Source organism: Dryobates pubescens, chromosome 2 (genome assembly GCF_014839835.1).
Source record: "Dryobates pubescens isolate bDryPub1 chromosome 2, bDryPub1.pri, whole genome shotgun sequence".
NCBI lineage: Eukaryota > Metazoa > Chordata > Aves > Piciformes > Picidae > Dryobates > Dryobates pubescens.
Window position 1 is genome coordinate 19,559,179 of NC_071613.1, and position 14,812 is coordinate 19,573,990.

Sequence of the window (14,812 nt, forward strand, 5' to 3'; positions counted from 1 at the left end):
TTGCAAACCCTTGTATTCACACTGATTAAGCCTGAAGAAGAAGTCACAACTCTTTAACTAGCATGCTTCATACTTCATACAACTGCATGTGCACTGCTTTTGTTTTTGCTGGGTTTTCCTCTTGCTGTGGCTTACAGGCTCAAGCTTGGCTAGAAAATCTGTTGCTTTCCCTCAGTCAGTCTTAGGAGCTGTGAGTCAAGTGCATGTACCCAACTGGCATGACACTGTTCTGGATGCTCAAGTCACTTTGTATTTGGTAAATGTGAAATGGAACCAACACTTGTCTGTTTTCTGGAAGTTTGTGGCCAGTTCCAAAGTGGTTCAGTGAAGAAATGTAGATAATACATCTTGAAGTGAGCCTGAATTTAAGAAGCACTTGTGTGTGTTTCTCAGTAGAGGCACAAATGAGAGGAGAGCAGCCAAAATACCACAAAAAAAGAAGAAAAATGTTTCTAAAATTAACCATTGCTGTATTTCACCAGCACTCAAATATTCTAGCTGCAGAGGAAAGCTTCAAGAATGACAATCTCGCTAAGTAAAAATCTTCCCACACCTTTGACACAAGGGTATGAAATCCTGCAAAACTTCTCCTGGGGAAGAGGGTCCTTAAACTGAGGCTTTCCAGAAATTCTGAGGTAGAATTTCTGGCCAGAACGCAACATGATATATGTGAGTCAAGTATGAAAGTCCAGATCTCTGCCCTGACTGACAAAGAAATGGGACTTCTGCACTCTGTGAAATGACCACCATGTCACACTAGCTGGTCCTGGATGGGATCTCTTGCTCTCATTTGGAGCTGTCCTGCTTTGTATAAATACTCCCTGAGCAAGACTCTCCTGTATGTCCTGCTGACTGTGGCACTTGTGTGGCTTCATATGAAACCATCCTTTATACTCTGGAAGAAGTCCAACAGAAGATTAGTGTCCCATGTGAGAACAGTTGGTGGCCTGGAGGTCTGCTTGAGTTTTGAGATGTAGATATATTTAAAAACAAAGGTTGTTCTCTTACATGCCAGGTAAGTGTCCTGTTGGTGTGGTGGTGGCTGTTCCAGTAGGGTATTTGTGATTTAAACTTTGTACTGTTAGAGCTGCATGGAACTACTGATGAATTTTGTCAGACTGTCCAACCAAGCTCACGCAAAACATCTTCTTGCTTATCTCATTTTAACTTCACCCATAAGACACTGAAAATGAGTGAAATTGGTGCAAACATTGATTAATCTGATTTTTAAAGCCTGATTTTAGGCAGACAGACCCTGGGTTAAGGATCTATACTGGTTGTAACCTGAAAAAATGAAAACAATTAGATCATTTTTATTTACAAATATGGAGAGAGCTTACAGCATTGCTTGTGCCCCTGGATTTGTTTGTGCCACTTCATCACTCAATTATTCACTGAAGAGTAGTTCTGTGATTTAAAAATGTGCTTCCCTGTTACAAAGGTGTACAGAGGTTCATTTTACCACTTGCTTCTGAAACAGTGGAAGAGAGCTTTCAATCTCTTGCTTGCTACTTGCTCTAAAAGCTTTTATTGGAAAGAAGCTGCTGCTGGTGTGTTTTCCTCAGCAACTTATCAGGAAAGATGAGGCTCAAAGTGACATCCTAGCTGATATATTTGTATTCAGGTCTGAAAGTGACATTAGAAAGTGTCACTAATTGCACTTCTAAGTGACCTTGTAAGTGGTAAACTACACTGCTATGTAATTAGTGGAAAAGAGCAATGTTCAGCTGTTTCTTTTCTCTTAATTGTCTTTTGAGCAGCTCTTTAGGTGTGTGAAAACTTCCTAGCCCAGTTTCCTTAATGGTCTTTCAGAGCAGGTTCCACACACAGATCTAATGCTATGCCATCCTACACTTAGCATTAATAGCATCAAATTACAAAAGTCCATTAGCAGTGCTGGGAGGAGCATGTTGGAATGTCGGGGTTGCTTTCCCTAGTAAAACTCCCAAGGAAGAGTGACTTTCACTTCAGTGGTAGTTAGATCAAACCTGTAACAGAGCAGATGGCTGTGCCTAGAGGTGTGGGTGTGGATTCTTGTACAGGATCACATGCTCTCTTCCCTTTTAGGATCTGAAGCAGCACCCATCCTTTCTGCGGCTTGAGGTTTCTTCTGATGCCTGCCTTTTACTGTGTAGCTTAAAACTTCTATGCATGGTGGAAGTATTATCTCCTTTTATGGCTAATTTTACATTGCTGAGATGCTCCATGAAGCTTTATTTTTTATGGCAGTGCTAAATTTTAGAATATATTGTACTCTATAAGGACAATCCTATAAAGTATCCTGACTCATTAACTAGCATATCTGAGTCAGAAATAAAATAAAATAGAGGGGAGACACCTCCCACCCCCTGCCCCCATCCTGCCATATAATCCTTTGTTATAGCCACAGAATAAAATCAAGCAGCAAATCCTCTTAGGCCTGTAAATACCCTTGCTGTACAAGTAAAACAAAACTGTAAGAACTGTAAAAGTTATTAATCTTTGTCTCTTCATCCAGAGCTGGGAAGAGAAGCCAGTCTAGAATGGCAGCCTTGTAGTGTGGTCAGTGTGTAACAATGGAGCTTCATGAGTGACATGTTGTCTCTTGCTTTCTCTGCATCTCCCTGTCTAAGCATTTGAGTTCCTGTAAGAAGACTTTACTAAATAATTACATACAGTGTTATGGGAAGCAAAGGGATCATGCTGGGAATTTCCAAGAGGCAGAAGTGATGGTATCCTTGCCTTTTAAAAGGTTATAACCTTTTAAAAAAACCCTTTCAGGTTATAACCTCACCTGAGGGATGAGCATCTATCAATTTCACTAGCAGTGTCTCTGCACCATTCTGACAGCCACTTAAAATCTGTGGGCAATCAATTTCATAGACACATAGTCAGCTAACAAACATCATTTCACTGGCACAGGACATTAGGAATGAGATATGCTGGGACATGCTCCAGTCAGCCACCAGTATCCGTAAGCTGTTAGTAATTCATCCTGCTGTGTCTGTCTTCAATGAGGTCTGGATTTAAGCTTCCCTTTTGGCTCATAGGTGGAAAGGGAAGTGGGAGACTTGGTATTTTGCACCCAAAGGGCTGGATTTAGAATAGAATAGAATAGGTTGGAAGAGACTTTCAAGATCATCATGTCCAACCTATTATCCAACCACCTAATCAACTAAACCATGGCACCAAGCACCCCATCAAGTCTCCTCCTGAACACCTCCAATGATGGTGACTCCACCACCTCCCCGGGCAGCCCATTCTAATGGGTAATCACACTCTCTCTGTAGAATCTCTTCCTAACCTCCAGCCTAAACCTCCCCTGGTACAGCTTGAGACTGTGTCCTCTTGTTCTGGTACTGGCTGCCTGGGAGAAGAGACCAACCTCTGCCTGTCCACAACCTCCCTTCAGGTAGTCGCTTCTCAGTTATTCCAACATGACAGCTCAAACTGGACCTCCACTGAAATACCAGGATAACTTGTCCATCCAGGGGATTACTTAAAGTAGCTACAAATTAAAACCTATTTTGCAGTAGCTGTGCTGATTGATTTCCTTCCCTTATCCTGCCCTAACAGACATGCAGAGAGATATGGTGGTGCTAAGGGATGTAGTTTAGCACCAGACTTGGTAGTTAGATAATGGTTGGAATCAATGATCTTAAAGATTTTTCCTACCAAAACAATTCTGTGATCCTGTGTTATTCTGTGACAGACTGAGTGAGTTGGGGTTGTTCAGCCTGGAGAAGAGAAGATTCAGGAGAGACCTTAAAGCAGCCTTCCAGTACCTGAATGAGCCTGCAGGAGAGCTGGAGAGGGACTTTATATAAGGGCCTGTGGTGAGAGGACAAGGGGCAATGGGTAGCTTGAGATTGAACATTAGAAAGTGGTTCTTTATGCTGAGAGTGGTGAGACACTGGAATGGGTTGCCCAGAAAGGTCGTAGAGACTTCATCCCTGGAAGTGTTTAAGACCAGAATGGATGAGGCTTTGATCAACCTGGTTTAATGGGAGGTGTCCCTGCCTATGGCAGGGACTAGACTTAATGATCTTCAAGGTCCCTTCCAACTCAAGCCATTCTATGATGAAAACAGACCAACAAAATTACTGCTTTATTTTCTAGCTTTTCCATAGGATTCAGATCTGTGTCCTTGTTTTAATAAGAGATTTGTAACATCTTAGGCATTATTAATGCTAGCTTATATTCCAGTTTGATTCTTTGGTAGATTTAGCCTTCATACATGATACTAGATAGATATCCTTGATACTACATGTAGAGACTAATCTGGTACACCAAAAGGTCAGGCATACAGCAGAGTTTAGGACGTGCCATCATCTTGTAGCATAGGTAAGTGCTAATCCATGGTTTCTCTTTGTAGACAGACAGAATTCCCTGGTTTAAGCCTTAAAATGCTTTGAGATTCCTTGAGGTGAAGAGAATCATGTCAAAGCATGATGCATGTTCCTAAATGTTTGTAAGAGCTGTGTATCAGAAGACTGTCTTTGTAGGAACAGTTTCTACTTTGATAAACTCTGAAGATGAGTGTGAATGACTCACAGATTGGTTATAATTATTCCCTGCACTACCTATGTCAGAATTAACTGAAATGCTGTATTAGACATGGCTGTGTAAGCCTGAAACTGCTCTTTTCCCAGTGTAAACTTCCTACTCCACAAACCCTTCCTTTTGAGGGCTTCTTTCCTACTCGTGCAGGTCTTGTGATGATTTCAGGGAAACTTAATTATCAGGGTGAGGATGTTCAGAACAAGCCTTTAAACTAGTTTTAGAATTTTAGCCCGTGGGGAAAAATGTGAAAACACTTGGCAGAAAAGACTGTAAAGTATTTATTCCTCAGTGCAAACATCTGAGGATGAAATCTGGTTTTATCTGATGATTTATGGTCTATGAGAACTTATCCTGTCTCATGCAAAGATGTTTTAAAAGAACTGTTTTGTTTTGTTTTTCCCCAGCTTTTGGAAAAAAACAACAATTTGTTTGAGGAGTCTGATTCCACAGCTACAAAAAGTCCTTTGCATTTAGCTGTAAGTATGAGAAAAGTGCTTGATTAGTATCTCCCAGAATAATTCCTTAATCTCTGTCTTTGAAGCACATTCAATCAAGGACTTGTTTTGAAAAAACTGGGAAGGGAATGTAGGCCTAGATGTAACAAAAGCAGGGGCTAGGCTGGAATTACAGAATCATGGAATTATTTTGGCTGTAAGGACAACAGGTCACGTTTGTCTTTGCATTTACACAAAACCCTGTTTTGAGAATTGCTTTCACTTAGTTAGGGACCAGCAGACAGGTTGAATTTAGGGCCCAGTGGGGTGAAGATCCATGTGACCTGTGACCAGCATTGCTGCAGTGAATCTAGACTTGGAAGCAAATACTGCTCTGAAAGATAATGTAGAGTGTGAAAAATGGGTTGGTGATTCACCTCTGCTGAACTGGCAAATGATTGCCTGAAGTTCCTCACCTTGGATTAGATTAGAGGGTTAGATGAAAGCAACAACCATAGCTGCTGTCCCTAAACCTTCTTCTGTTGGAGACAGAGTTGTAAGAGATGGAGAAAACAGGGATTTCTACTGCGTTTGGGAGGCTGTGACAATGGATTTTATCCACATTTTATGTGCAAGCCATTTGAAGACAAGAGTTGTGTTCTTCACATGACACATTTCATATTTCTAGGCCTATAATGGTCATCATCAAGCCTTGGAGGTACTTCTCCAGTCTCTGGTAGACCTGGATATTAAGGACGAGAAGGGACGTACTGCTTTGGACCTGGCTGCATTCAAAGGGCATGCAGAGTGCGTGGAAGCTCTCATCAGTCAGGGTGCTTCTGTTACTGTAAAAGACAACGTCACCAAAAGGACCCCTCTCCATGCTTCAGGTGGGCTTGTGTTACACATGTGATATAAACCCGACAACACAGGACCAGTCAGCTTCACCTACCTACTATCCCTGTGCACGTTTCTTCTAGATGGAAGAAGTAGATTTTGACCAGTACTGAGGACTGCTTCTTGTTTGCTGAGGTCCTCCATCTAGTAAACACTTTGTCCTTCATTTCCTTGGTCTTTTTTTCTGTATGGCTGTGGTTCAGCCCTCCCTCACACAGAATCCCATAGTTTTCCACACAATTACTGCTCTGCCCTTACATGCTAGCCTCTATTTTACCTCTCTATTAATATCTGTTCTTTAAAATGGGTAATAATTCCTTTGTGACACCTTCTCTCCCTTAACCAAAAGACTAGGGTCAGGGAGAGCACTTGCTCCTGTGGAAGAAAGGTTCAGAATACGGGTGGACTGTGAATGGTAGTGAAATTATTCTTGTGTCCCAAGCATTCAGCCTTCTGCAGTGGCTAAACTAACAGAAATTCACCGTAGCTCCTCCTGAGCTAGCTTGTCAACTTGCTCTGCTGGGATTCTGCACCACTCCTCGTATGCAGTGTGCGTAATTAACTGGAGAATGTCGAATTTAAACGTTGTTACTTACGCTGTAGCTGCCAGGCTGGCAGGGGGCAGGTCGCGCCTCTGGCAACCTGAGGGGCTCAGTACAGCAGAGCAGCGCCCTCTAGTGGGAAGTAGAATTAATACCTCAATGGATAACGATTCTTTTGGGGGCCAGACTTTATTATCTTTCTGTTTTTCTTTTAATATTGCCTAGATTAAAATGCATAAGTTAGAACCAAGTGCACTACTCTCCACAGTAAACTAACAATATGGAAGTGTGCTGCCAGAGTTTACACATCAGGAGTTTGAGACCAGAATTCAGTTTAGTTGCTTTTGATAAAACACAAAATATTAAATCCAGCTGGTCCACGCCACGGTCAAAATGTCAGCAATATTCCAGATGCAGCCTCACCAGGGCAGAGTAGAGCAGGAGAACCTCTCTCACCTACTAACCACACCCTTTCTAATCCACCCCATGATGCCATTGGCCTTCTTTGCCACAAGGGCACATTGCTGGCTCATGGTCATGCTATCCACTGGGACCCCCAGATCCCTCTCCTCTGTCACATCAAACAGCTCGGGGTGAGGTGATGATCAAGGTGCAACTTTGACTGGGACATCATCACTGCTGCAATGATTTTACATTTATTTAAAACTTTTGGCATAGGTTTCCTGTTGTCACAGCTGAGTTGTGAGGGTTCTGCAGTGCTGACAAAAAACAACAGTAACACAGCTGCATTTCTGTTACCAGCTCTGACTTACAATGAACTGAGTAGATCTGAGTAGATCTGTTGAACAAAAGGTGTTCTCTTATCTTCATACAAATTCTAATTGTGTGTGTGGGGTCTCCCTATTTTATTTTTCACTTGCTCCCATCACTGTAGTGAGTGCTTTCTACATTAAATCAGTAGGAAGAGTCATTGATGTCTATGTGATACTTCCTTCTTCTCAGATTAAAAAAACACCTCCAGGGTTACAAGCAAAATGTTCTTTAAGTCTGCAATGAAGCATAGTAAGTTAGGTATGTATTAAAAAAAAAATGCAAGAAAATCCTGTGGAGAGGAATGAGACACTGAAGAGAATGTGTAACTGTAAGCAGAAGGGAAAGTATTTCCCAGGCAAGCTGAATATTTCAGCTTTTGGCAAAGGAAATTTATCACAGTATCACTAAGGTTGGAAGAGACCTTGAGGATCATCGAGTCCAACCTGTCTCCACAGACCTCATGACACACACCAAGTGCCACGTCCAAGCTCCTCTTGAACACCTCCAGGGACGGTGACTCCACCACCTCCCTGGGCAGCCCATTCCAATGACGAACGACTCGCTCGGTGAAGAACTTTCTCCTCACCTCAAGCCTAAACTTCCCCTGGCACAGCTTGAGACTGTGTCCCCTTGTTCTGGTGCTGGTTGCTAGAGAGAAGAGACCAACCCCCTCCTGGCTACAACCACCCTTCAGGTAGTTGTAAAGGGCAATGAGGTCACCCCTGAGCTGCTTCCTTCTCCAGGCTAAACAATCCCAGCTCCCTCAACCTCTCCTCATAGGGCTTGTGCTCAAGGCCTCTCCCCAGCCTTGTTGCCCTTCTCTGGACACGTTCAAGTCTCTCAATGCCCTTCTTAAACTGAGGGGCCCAGAACTGGACACAGTACTCAAGGTGCAGCCTAACCAGTGCTGAGCACAGGGGCCCAATGACCTCCCTGCTCCTGCTGGCCACACTATTCCTAATGCAGGCCAGGATGCCATTGGCCCTCTTGGCCTCCTGGGCACACTGCTGGCTCATGTTTAGGTGGGTGTCAATCAGCACCCCCAGGTCCCTCTCTGTTTGGGAGCTCCCCAGCCACTCTGACCCCAGCTTGTAGCTCTGCATGGGGTTGCCGTGGCCAAAGTGCAGCAAATCACTGCCACGATTGCCAAAGCTTTCCAACGTGAGGTAAGTGCACTTGGGGTAAACAGCTGCAAAGACAATGTTTAGAACCTTCCACTCAGGAGCTCTGTGGAAATGAGCTCTGGAGTAAGCATCTGTCTTCAACCAGGATAAAAAAAAAACACTTGCAATCTGATGATCTTTTATTTTGCTGTTTTGTAACAAGACATTTTGGAGTGGTTGAGCAAAGAATGAGGCCACCTGTCTGAAACTTGGTGTGGTGCTGCTGCAGTACTCGGTGATAGGAAGTTGCACGTGAACATGAGGATGATTTTTTTTCACAGTCAGGGTGATGGAACACTGGAAAAGGCTGCCCACTGGGGTTGTGGTGACTTCTTCTCTGGAGATATTAAAATCCCATCTGGATGCATTCCTGTGTGATCTGTTATAGGTGTTCTTGCTCTCGCAGGGAGGTTGGACTGGATGATCTTTCAAGGTCCTTTCTAGCCCCTGACATTCTGTGATGTATTCAGTGTGTGAAGTACATTGCCATGTTTTGAGAAATCAAACAGTTCTTGCTGAATGAATCCCTTAAGTGACAGCCTGCAATCACATGCCCAGAAGGGAATGCTGGCACATGGAATACTGAAAGGAAACCAGGAGGTGCAGGCGCCCATCCCCTTCAAATGTGTTTGCCTTCATTCCTTTTAATGGCACAAGCACAGCTGCTGAACACAACAGCTGAGGAGAGCTGAAGAGGTGGAGTGGACTGCAGGATTCTGCAGAGCTCCATTCAGTGAAGGGATTTGTAACTTCATCAGAGAAATCACCTAATGAAGTATTTGGGCCACAAGGATTATCAGAGGGCTGGAGCACCTCTCCTATGAGGTCAGACTGAAAGAGTTGGGGCTGTTCAGTTTGGAGAAAAGAAGGCTCTGAGGTGACCTTATTGTGGCCTTCCAGTATCTGAAGGGGGCCTACAAGAAGGCTGGAGAGGGACTTGTCAGGATATCAGGTGGTGATAGGACTAGGGGGAATGGAATGAAGCTGGAGGTGGGGAGATTCAGGCTGGATGTGAGGAAGAAGTTCTTCACTGTGAGAGTGGTGAAGCCCTGGAATGGGTTGTCCAGGGAGGTGGTTGGGGCCCCATCCCTGGAGGTGTTTAAGACCAGGCTGGATGAGGCTCTGGCCAACCTGATCTAGTGTGAGGTGTCCCTGGCCATGGCAGGGGGGTTGGAACTAGATAACCTTTGTGGTCCCTTCCAACCCTGACTGATTCTATGTTTCTATTTCCTTGTTTTGTCTGACCCCTTCAGGGAACAGACTTCCCTCTGTCCTCATAATACGGAGAATTTCATTAGGCTTGATGATGTGTTCCCTGTACAATTTTATTGCTACCAGTCATTCCTCTGGCTGGCTTGGGGAATCCATTGCAAATGTTCCCTTGGTGCCAGTGTTGGAGCTCTGCTGGCACAGCCCTGCAGGATCTGTAATGTTCAGTGATCGGCTCCCAAGAGTTTCTGGGAGGATCTGCTCGAAAACTCATTTGCCAAAACCCTTTCCAGATGCTGGTGTGAACAAGTTATGGTTTCTCTTCCTCCTGCTGGGAGAAAGGACAGATCTTTTTATTTTTTGCTTAAGCCACTGACTCATCAGCCCCCACATGTTTACCTGTATATGGCATTACTTGCTGGTAAATAACTAAAAATGGCTTTTATTTTTCTGGGTAGAGCAACAAAGATTATTTTGGGATGTGTGATTTCAATGTGATGATGTGCATCCTTTTCTCTGCCAGAATGATGTGACATAGGTGGTGTCCAAGGGTTTGGGCTCAGCCCACAGGGTGTAGGCAGTGTGAAAGCACGACTTGCTGTAATAAGAACACACTCTGTCTGCTGACTGCAGGAATTACTGCTTGTCAGCTCTTCATCCCTCAAAAGGCCAAAGTTTTTAAGCTAGCTGACACACAGATGGGTTTCCAGCATCGGGCCCTGCAAAACGTAGTAACCCAGAGCACTTTTCTAGCAGTGCTGGGTTACACTTTAAAGACCAAACCTGGGTTTTGAGAAGTAGCTGTGGTTTCCTGGAATGTTAAACAAGAAAAGGTGGAAAAACCCAAAGGGAATTTTCATGCCTGGTTATATGTTGTTAGGGACATGGTATTTGTGTTACTGTTTGCAGATGCTTCTTTTTTGACAGCAGCACTGTGGCAGAGTGCACGCACAGTTAAGCAGTCTTGCCCATGAACTTCCCCCTGCAAATGTGGTTGGGGGATGGTATGCTAGAGAGCAGCCCTGTGGAGAAGGACCTGGCAGTCCTGGTGGAAAACAAATTATCCATGGGACAGCAATGTGCCCTTGTGGCCAAGAGGGCCAATGGGATCCTGGGGTGCATTAAGAAGAGTGTGTCCAGCAGATTGAGGGAGGTTCTCCTCCTCCTCTACTGTGTCCTAGTGAGACTTTACTGGAATATTGAATCCAGTTCTGGGCTCCCCAGTTCAGGAGGGACAGGACTCTATTCAAGAGAGTCCAGTGGAGGGCTATAAGGATAATTAAGGGACTGGAGCACTGCCTTATGGGGAGAGCCTGAGAGCCCTAGGACTTTAGTCTGGAGAAGAGTAGACGGAGAGGGGATTTGATAAATGTTTATAAATACCTGAGGGCTGGATGTCAAGAGGGAGGGGTCAGGCTCTTCTCCATTGCACCCTGTGACAGGGCAAGGGGCAATGGATATAAACTACAGCAAGGAGGTGCTCCTCAACATGAAGAGGAACTTCTTCACTGTGAGGGTCACAGAGCACAGGAATAGGCTTCCCAGAGCAGTTGTGGAGTCTCCTTCTCTGGAGACTTTCAAGACCCATCTGGATGCATTCCTGTGCAAGCTGTGCTAGATTCTATGGTCCTGCTCTGGCAGGGGCATAGGACTTCATGATCTCTGGAGGTCCCTTACAACCCCTGACAGCCTGTGATTGTAGAAAGCCTTGTCTGCCTGCTTGCTCTGAGGGATTGGAAATGCTGCCTGGTTTAGCACAAATCTCACTACTGAAAATCACAGTTTCTGGTTTACTCCTTTGGGATTTTTGTGTGTAAGGGAACTTAATCCTCTTCTTACTGAGGTCAGGGAAAAACCAGATCACCATTGCATCGGCACCAGTTCAAATGAAAATTGAGGGGATGTTAATTTCTTATGCTGTGGAATGTTTTCCTTGTTTACAAGGAAATTTCTTATCCATAAGCATTCCAGTGGGAAAGGATCTGAAATTCAACATGTTTTAATTAAAAATACTTTTCTCCTCTGCAGTCATTAATGGCCACACACCATGCTTAAGGCTGTTGCTAGAAGTTGCGGACAACCCTGACGTAACTGACGCCAAAGGACAGTAAGTTTGCTTTATTGATTTCTTTGGTTTTCAGCTCTGTGATTCAAATAGCAGCTCAGATTTCTCCCCAAAACCCCACATTTATTTGAAATACGTTGTCCCCTGCACTTGTTACAGCATTTGGCAGAGATTACAAAGCTCACATTCAGCTGATCCAAGCCATGTGGAAAGGGTTATTTATTAATCTCAGCCTTTGCTTCATACTTTAAGCAATTCTCCATAGATTCAGAGGGCCAGATTCAAGGCAAACTAATGTGCTCCTGAGATGTTTCTACAGAGAGTCTAAAACACTGCTGTTTCAGGGTTTATCTGGTATATTAGGCTGGTGCAGTGGGACAGAATGTTTATTTGAGGTGACACTTGCACTGGAGATGTTCCTACAAGAATTTTACTTCTCATTAAATTGCTCTTACTAAGGGAGAACAAAAGTATATTTTTTAAGAGAAAATGCAAATGGTTTAAAAAATCTTATTTGGGGTGCCTGGAATGAATCCATCTGTACAGATTATTTTAAATGGTATTAGTCTTACCTAAAAACAGAAAACCAGATCTCTTTCAGAAAAAAAAGGAAGATATGTTAGTCCAAATTTTGGCTTGAATAGGTCCCTCATGTCCCCTCATCCCCTTTAAGCAATTGTGCAGCATTTGTAAAATAGATGCTTTGCATGGTTTTCATCTTGGTAACATCAGGGATGTTTTTCCCAGCACCTCGCTCACAGTCACTGGAGGTGACAATAATTTTAGGCTATTAAAATAACAGATTATCTTGAATGGTGTTGCTCTGTAACCTTCTTAGGAATAAAATTGTTTCAGTTTCAGCCATGGTAGCTGGTCGTTAAACAACTTAATAATTTCCTACCAAGGACTTCAGTGTGGTGAAATAAACAGATTGATGGGTAGGAATGGAGGGAAATTCAGGGCTTCCTGACTCCTCTGTTCCTGTAAGCTAGCAGTGGCAAGTCATGTGTCCATTGAGAGCTGTGACTGGTTTGGTTTTGTTTTCTCTAGAACCCCACTTATGCTTGCAGTGGCATATGGGCACATCGATGCTGTCTCCTTATTACTTGAAAAAGAAGCGTCTGTAGATGCAGCTGATCTCCTGGGATGCACAGCTCTACATCGAGGGGTGATTTAATTTGTGTGATTCTTCATTATTTGTCTTACAGTGGCTGCACCTCACTTGTAACTACAGAGGTACTGAGTGCAGGGAATACTGTAAATGACTGGTAACATCACCAAGCACAGTCAATGAGCTGAAAAGCAGGACAGAGCTGCTCTCAGTAATGCTCTGTTTCTGACTTGATTTCACATTTGCTTGAATTAATTAGCTAAAATGCTGATTAGACCATTTTTTCCTGTCTCTAGACACTTTGCAGTAGCAATCCATAGCCTATTAACTGAGCACCTTAAGAATTCTGAAAGTAATCTCTTTTAAAAAGACTGCCCAGTAGTTAGTTTGATTTTCCCTGGGGAGGATGGTACAAATAAGTAAGCCTGAAGTTTTTTCTAGAGGCAGTGAAACTTGAGGCAGATCTAATCTTTCCTTCTTACCCAGTGTGAGGGTGGTGCAAGAGGTGATACGTAGACAGAACTCAGTAACCAGTTCAGTTTAGGAGACCAGCACAAGTCTGTAGTAAGAGTTAAGTCCTAAAACCCCTGTTCTGTATTGACAACAGTACATGAACATGCCCAAGATACCAAAGCTGATCTGTGTATGATACAGAGGTCACTGTACTGTGGTGTTAGAGCAACTTTCAATATTTCTGATGATATTCTTGAGCCTTTTTCCTCTCAGTTGCCCCTTGTTCATCTGTTTCCTTAGTCTTAAACTCCTCCTTTCTTCTGTACTTCACTTAGAGGAAGCCACAAACTAGGAATCAGTGCCTTTGAGAGATAGCATTTTGATGTATCGGTTATCACAAGTACTCATGGGATCAAAGGAGCTTTTCTCTCTGCCTGCTGAACCTCATCCAGACCCCTTCATGTTCACGGGCATCAATCATAATCTATATTTCTTGGTCAAGATTCTGTATTATGTCAACCTCTTCACTCATTTCTTTATTACCAGATTATGACTGGGCATGAAGAGTGCGTTCAGATGCTATTAGAGAAGGAAGTCTCTATTTTGTGTAAGGATGCCAGAGGCAGAACACCTCTGCACTTTGCAGCAGCTCGGGGTCACGCCACTTGGCTGAGTGAGTTGCTGCAGATAGCACTGTCAGAGGAAGACTGCAGCCTGAAAGATAACCAAGGTTATACACCGCTGCACTGGGCTTGCTACAATGGTAAGTGTCTCCCGGTGGGCTTGGGCGGAGTCTAGACATGGCCTTGGTTTAGGGGAACATGGTAACAAAGTAGCTGAATGCTTTTGAGAAGCTTAACATGAAGAGGTAGATTCCTTCTCCTCCGTGGCAAAAAGGCCAATCCCCTCCACTTGCTCCCATAGTCAGCCTTTGCTGCATTCACCGGTCAGTTCAGAAGCCAGGGAAAGTCCTGCAGTACCTCCTGCTGGCTTTGCAACTTACTTGCTCCCAGTCACAGGAAGCCAGGGTGAAATTCTGGTGTTACTGAGGTCAGTTATGAAGTTCTCACTGATTTCTGTGGGCCAGGAATGGTTCTTTGAGGTGTTACCTTCTGATCTATTGATGCAAGAGACCGCATCAATAGATAGATATTCTGAACTGATGATTCTAAGCTGGAGAATCTGTACTTGTTGCTTAATAGAAAGATCAAGCTTTCTAATACTATCATTTCAGACTGGAGATGTATAATGTAATATACACAACCACATAAAGAAGAAACTCTTTTTCTTTTCCTTCCCTTTTTTTTTGTCAGCAAGTGCTAATATTAGCCTGGATCCATCTTGTTGCTGCCATAAAAATAAATACACCTGTTTGTGATTTCATCCCATAAGAGCTTGCATATGCATTGTGTTCAGCTTTGAACTTGGTGTTCAGTTCTCATCCATGTAAAGCCTACTATGAATTAAGTGTGTCTTCAGTTAAGAAGGAGTTTAAGCACTGGAGGAAGACAGACTCTAAAATTACTCTTAAAGTAATTAAAGAAGACTTCACACAGGAGTGGATAGAAATGCAGAATATATTGGAAGATCAAATTGAAGTGCTATTCATATCTACCAAAACC

The 14,812-nt window shown here is 43.5% G+C and overlaps 1 protein-coding gene across 11 annotated transcripts in view; it reads left to right on the top strand.

The window, feature by feature from the left end:
• ANKRD44 (ankyrin repeat domain 44) overlaps positions 1–14,812 on the top strand; it is a 140,388-nt gene that overhangs the window by 113,086 nt on the left and 12,490 nt on the right. For all 11 annotated transcript variants that reach the window (XM_054171559.1, XM_054171550.1, XM_054171501.1 and 8 more), the window contains 5 exons: positions 4,947–5,018; positions 5,665–5,866; positions 11,590–11,668; positions 12,677–12,794; positions 13,737–13,953. In XM_054171559.1, coding sequence (XP_054027534.1) covers positions 4,947–5,018; positions 5,665–5,866; positions 11,590–11,668; positions 12,677–12,794; positions 13,737–13,953 — 688 coding nt within the window. The remainder of the gene's footprint in view (positions 1–4,946; positions 5,019–5,664; positions 5,867–11,589; positions 11,669–12,676; positions 12,795–13,736; positions 13,954–14,812) is intronic.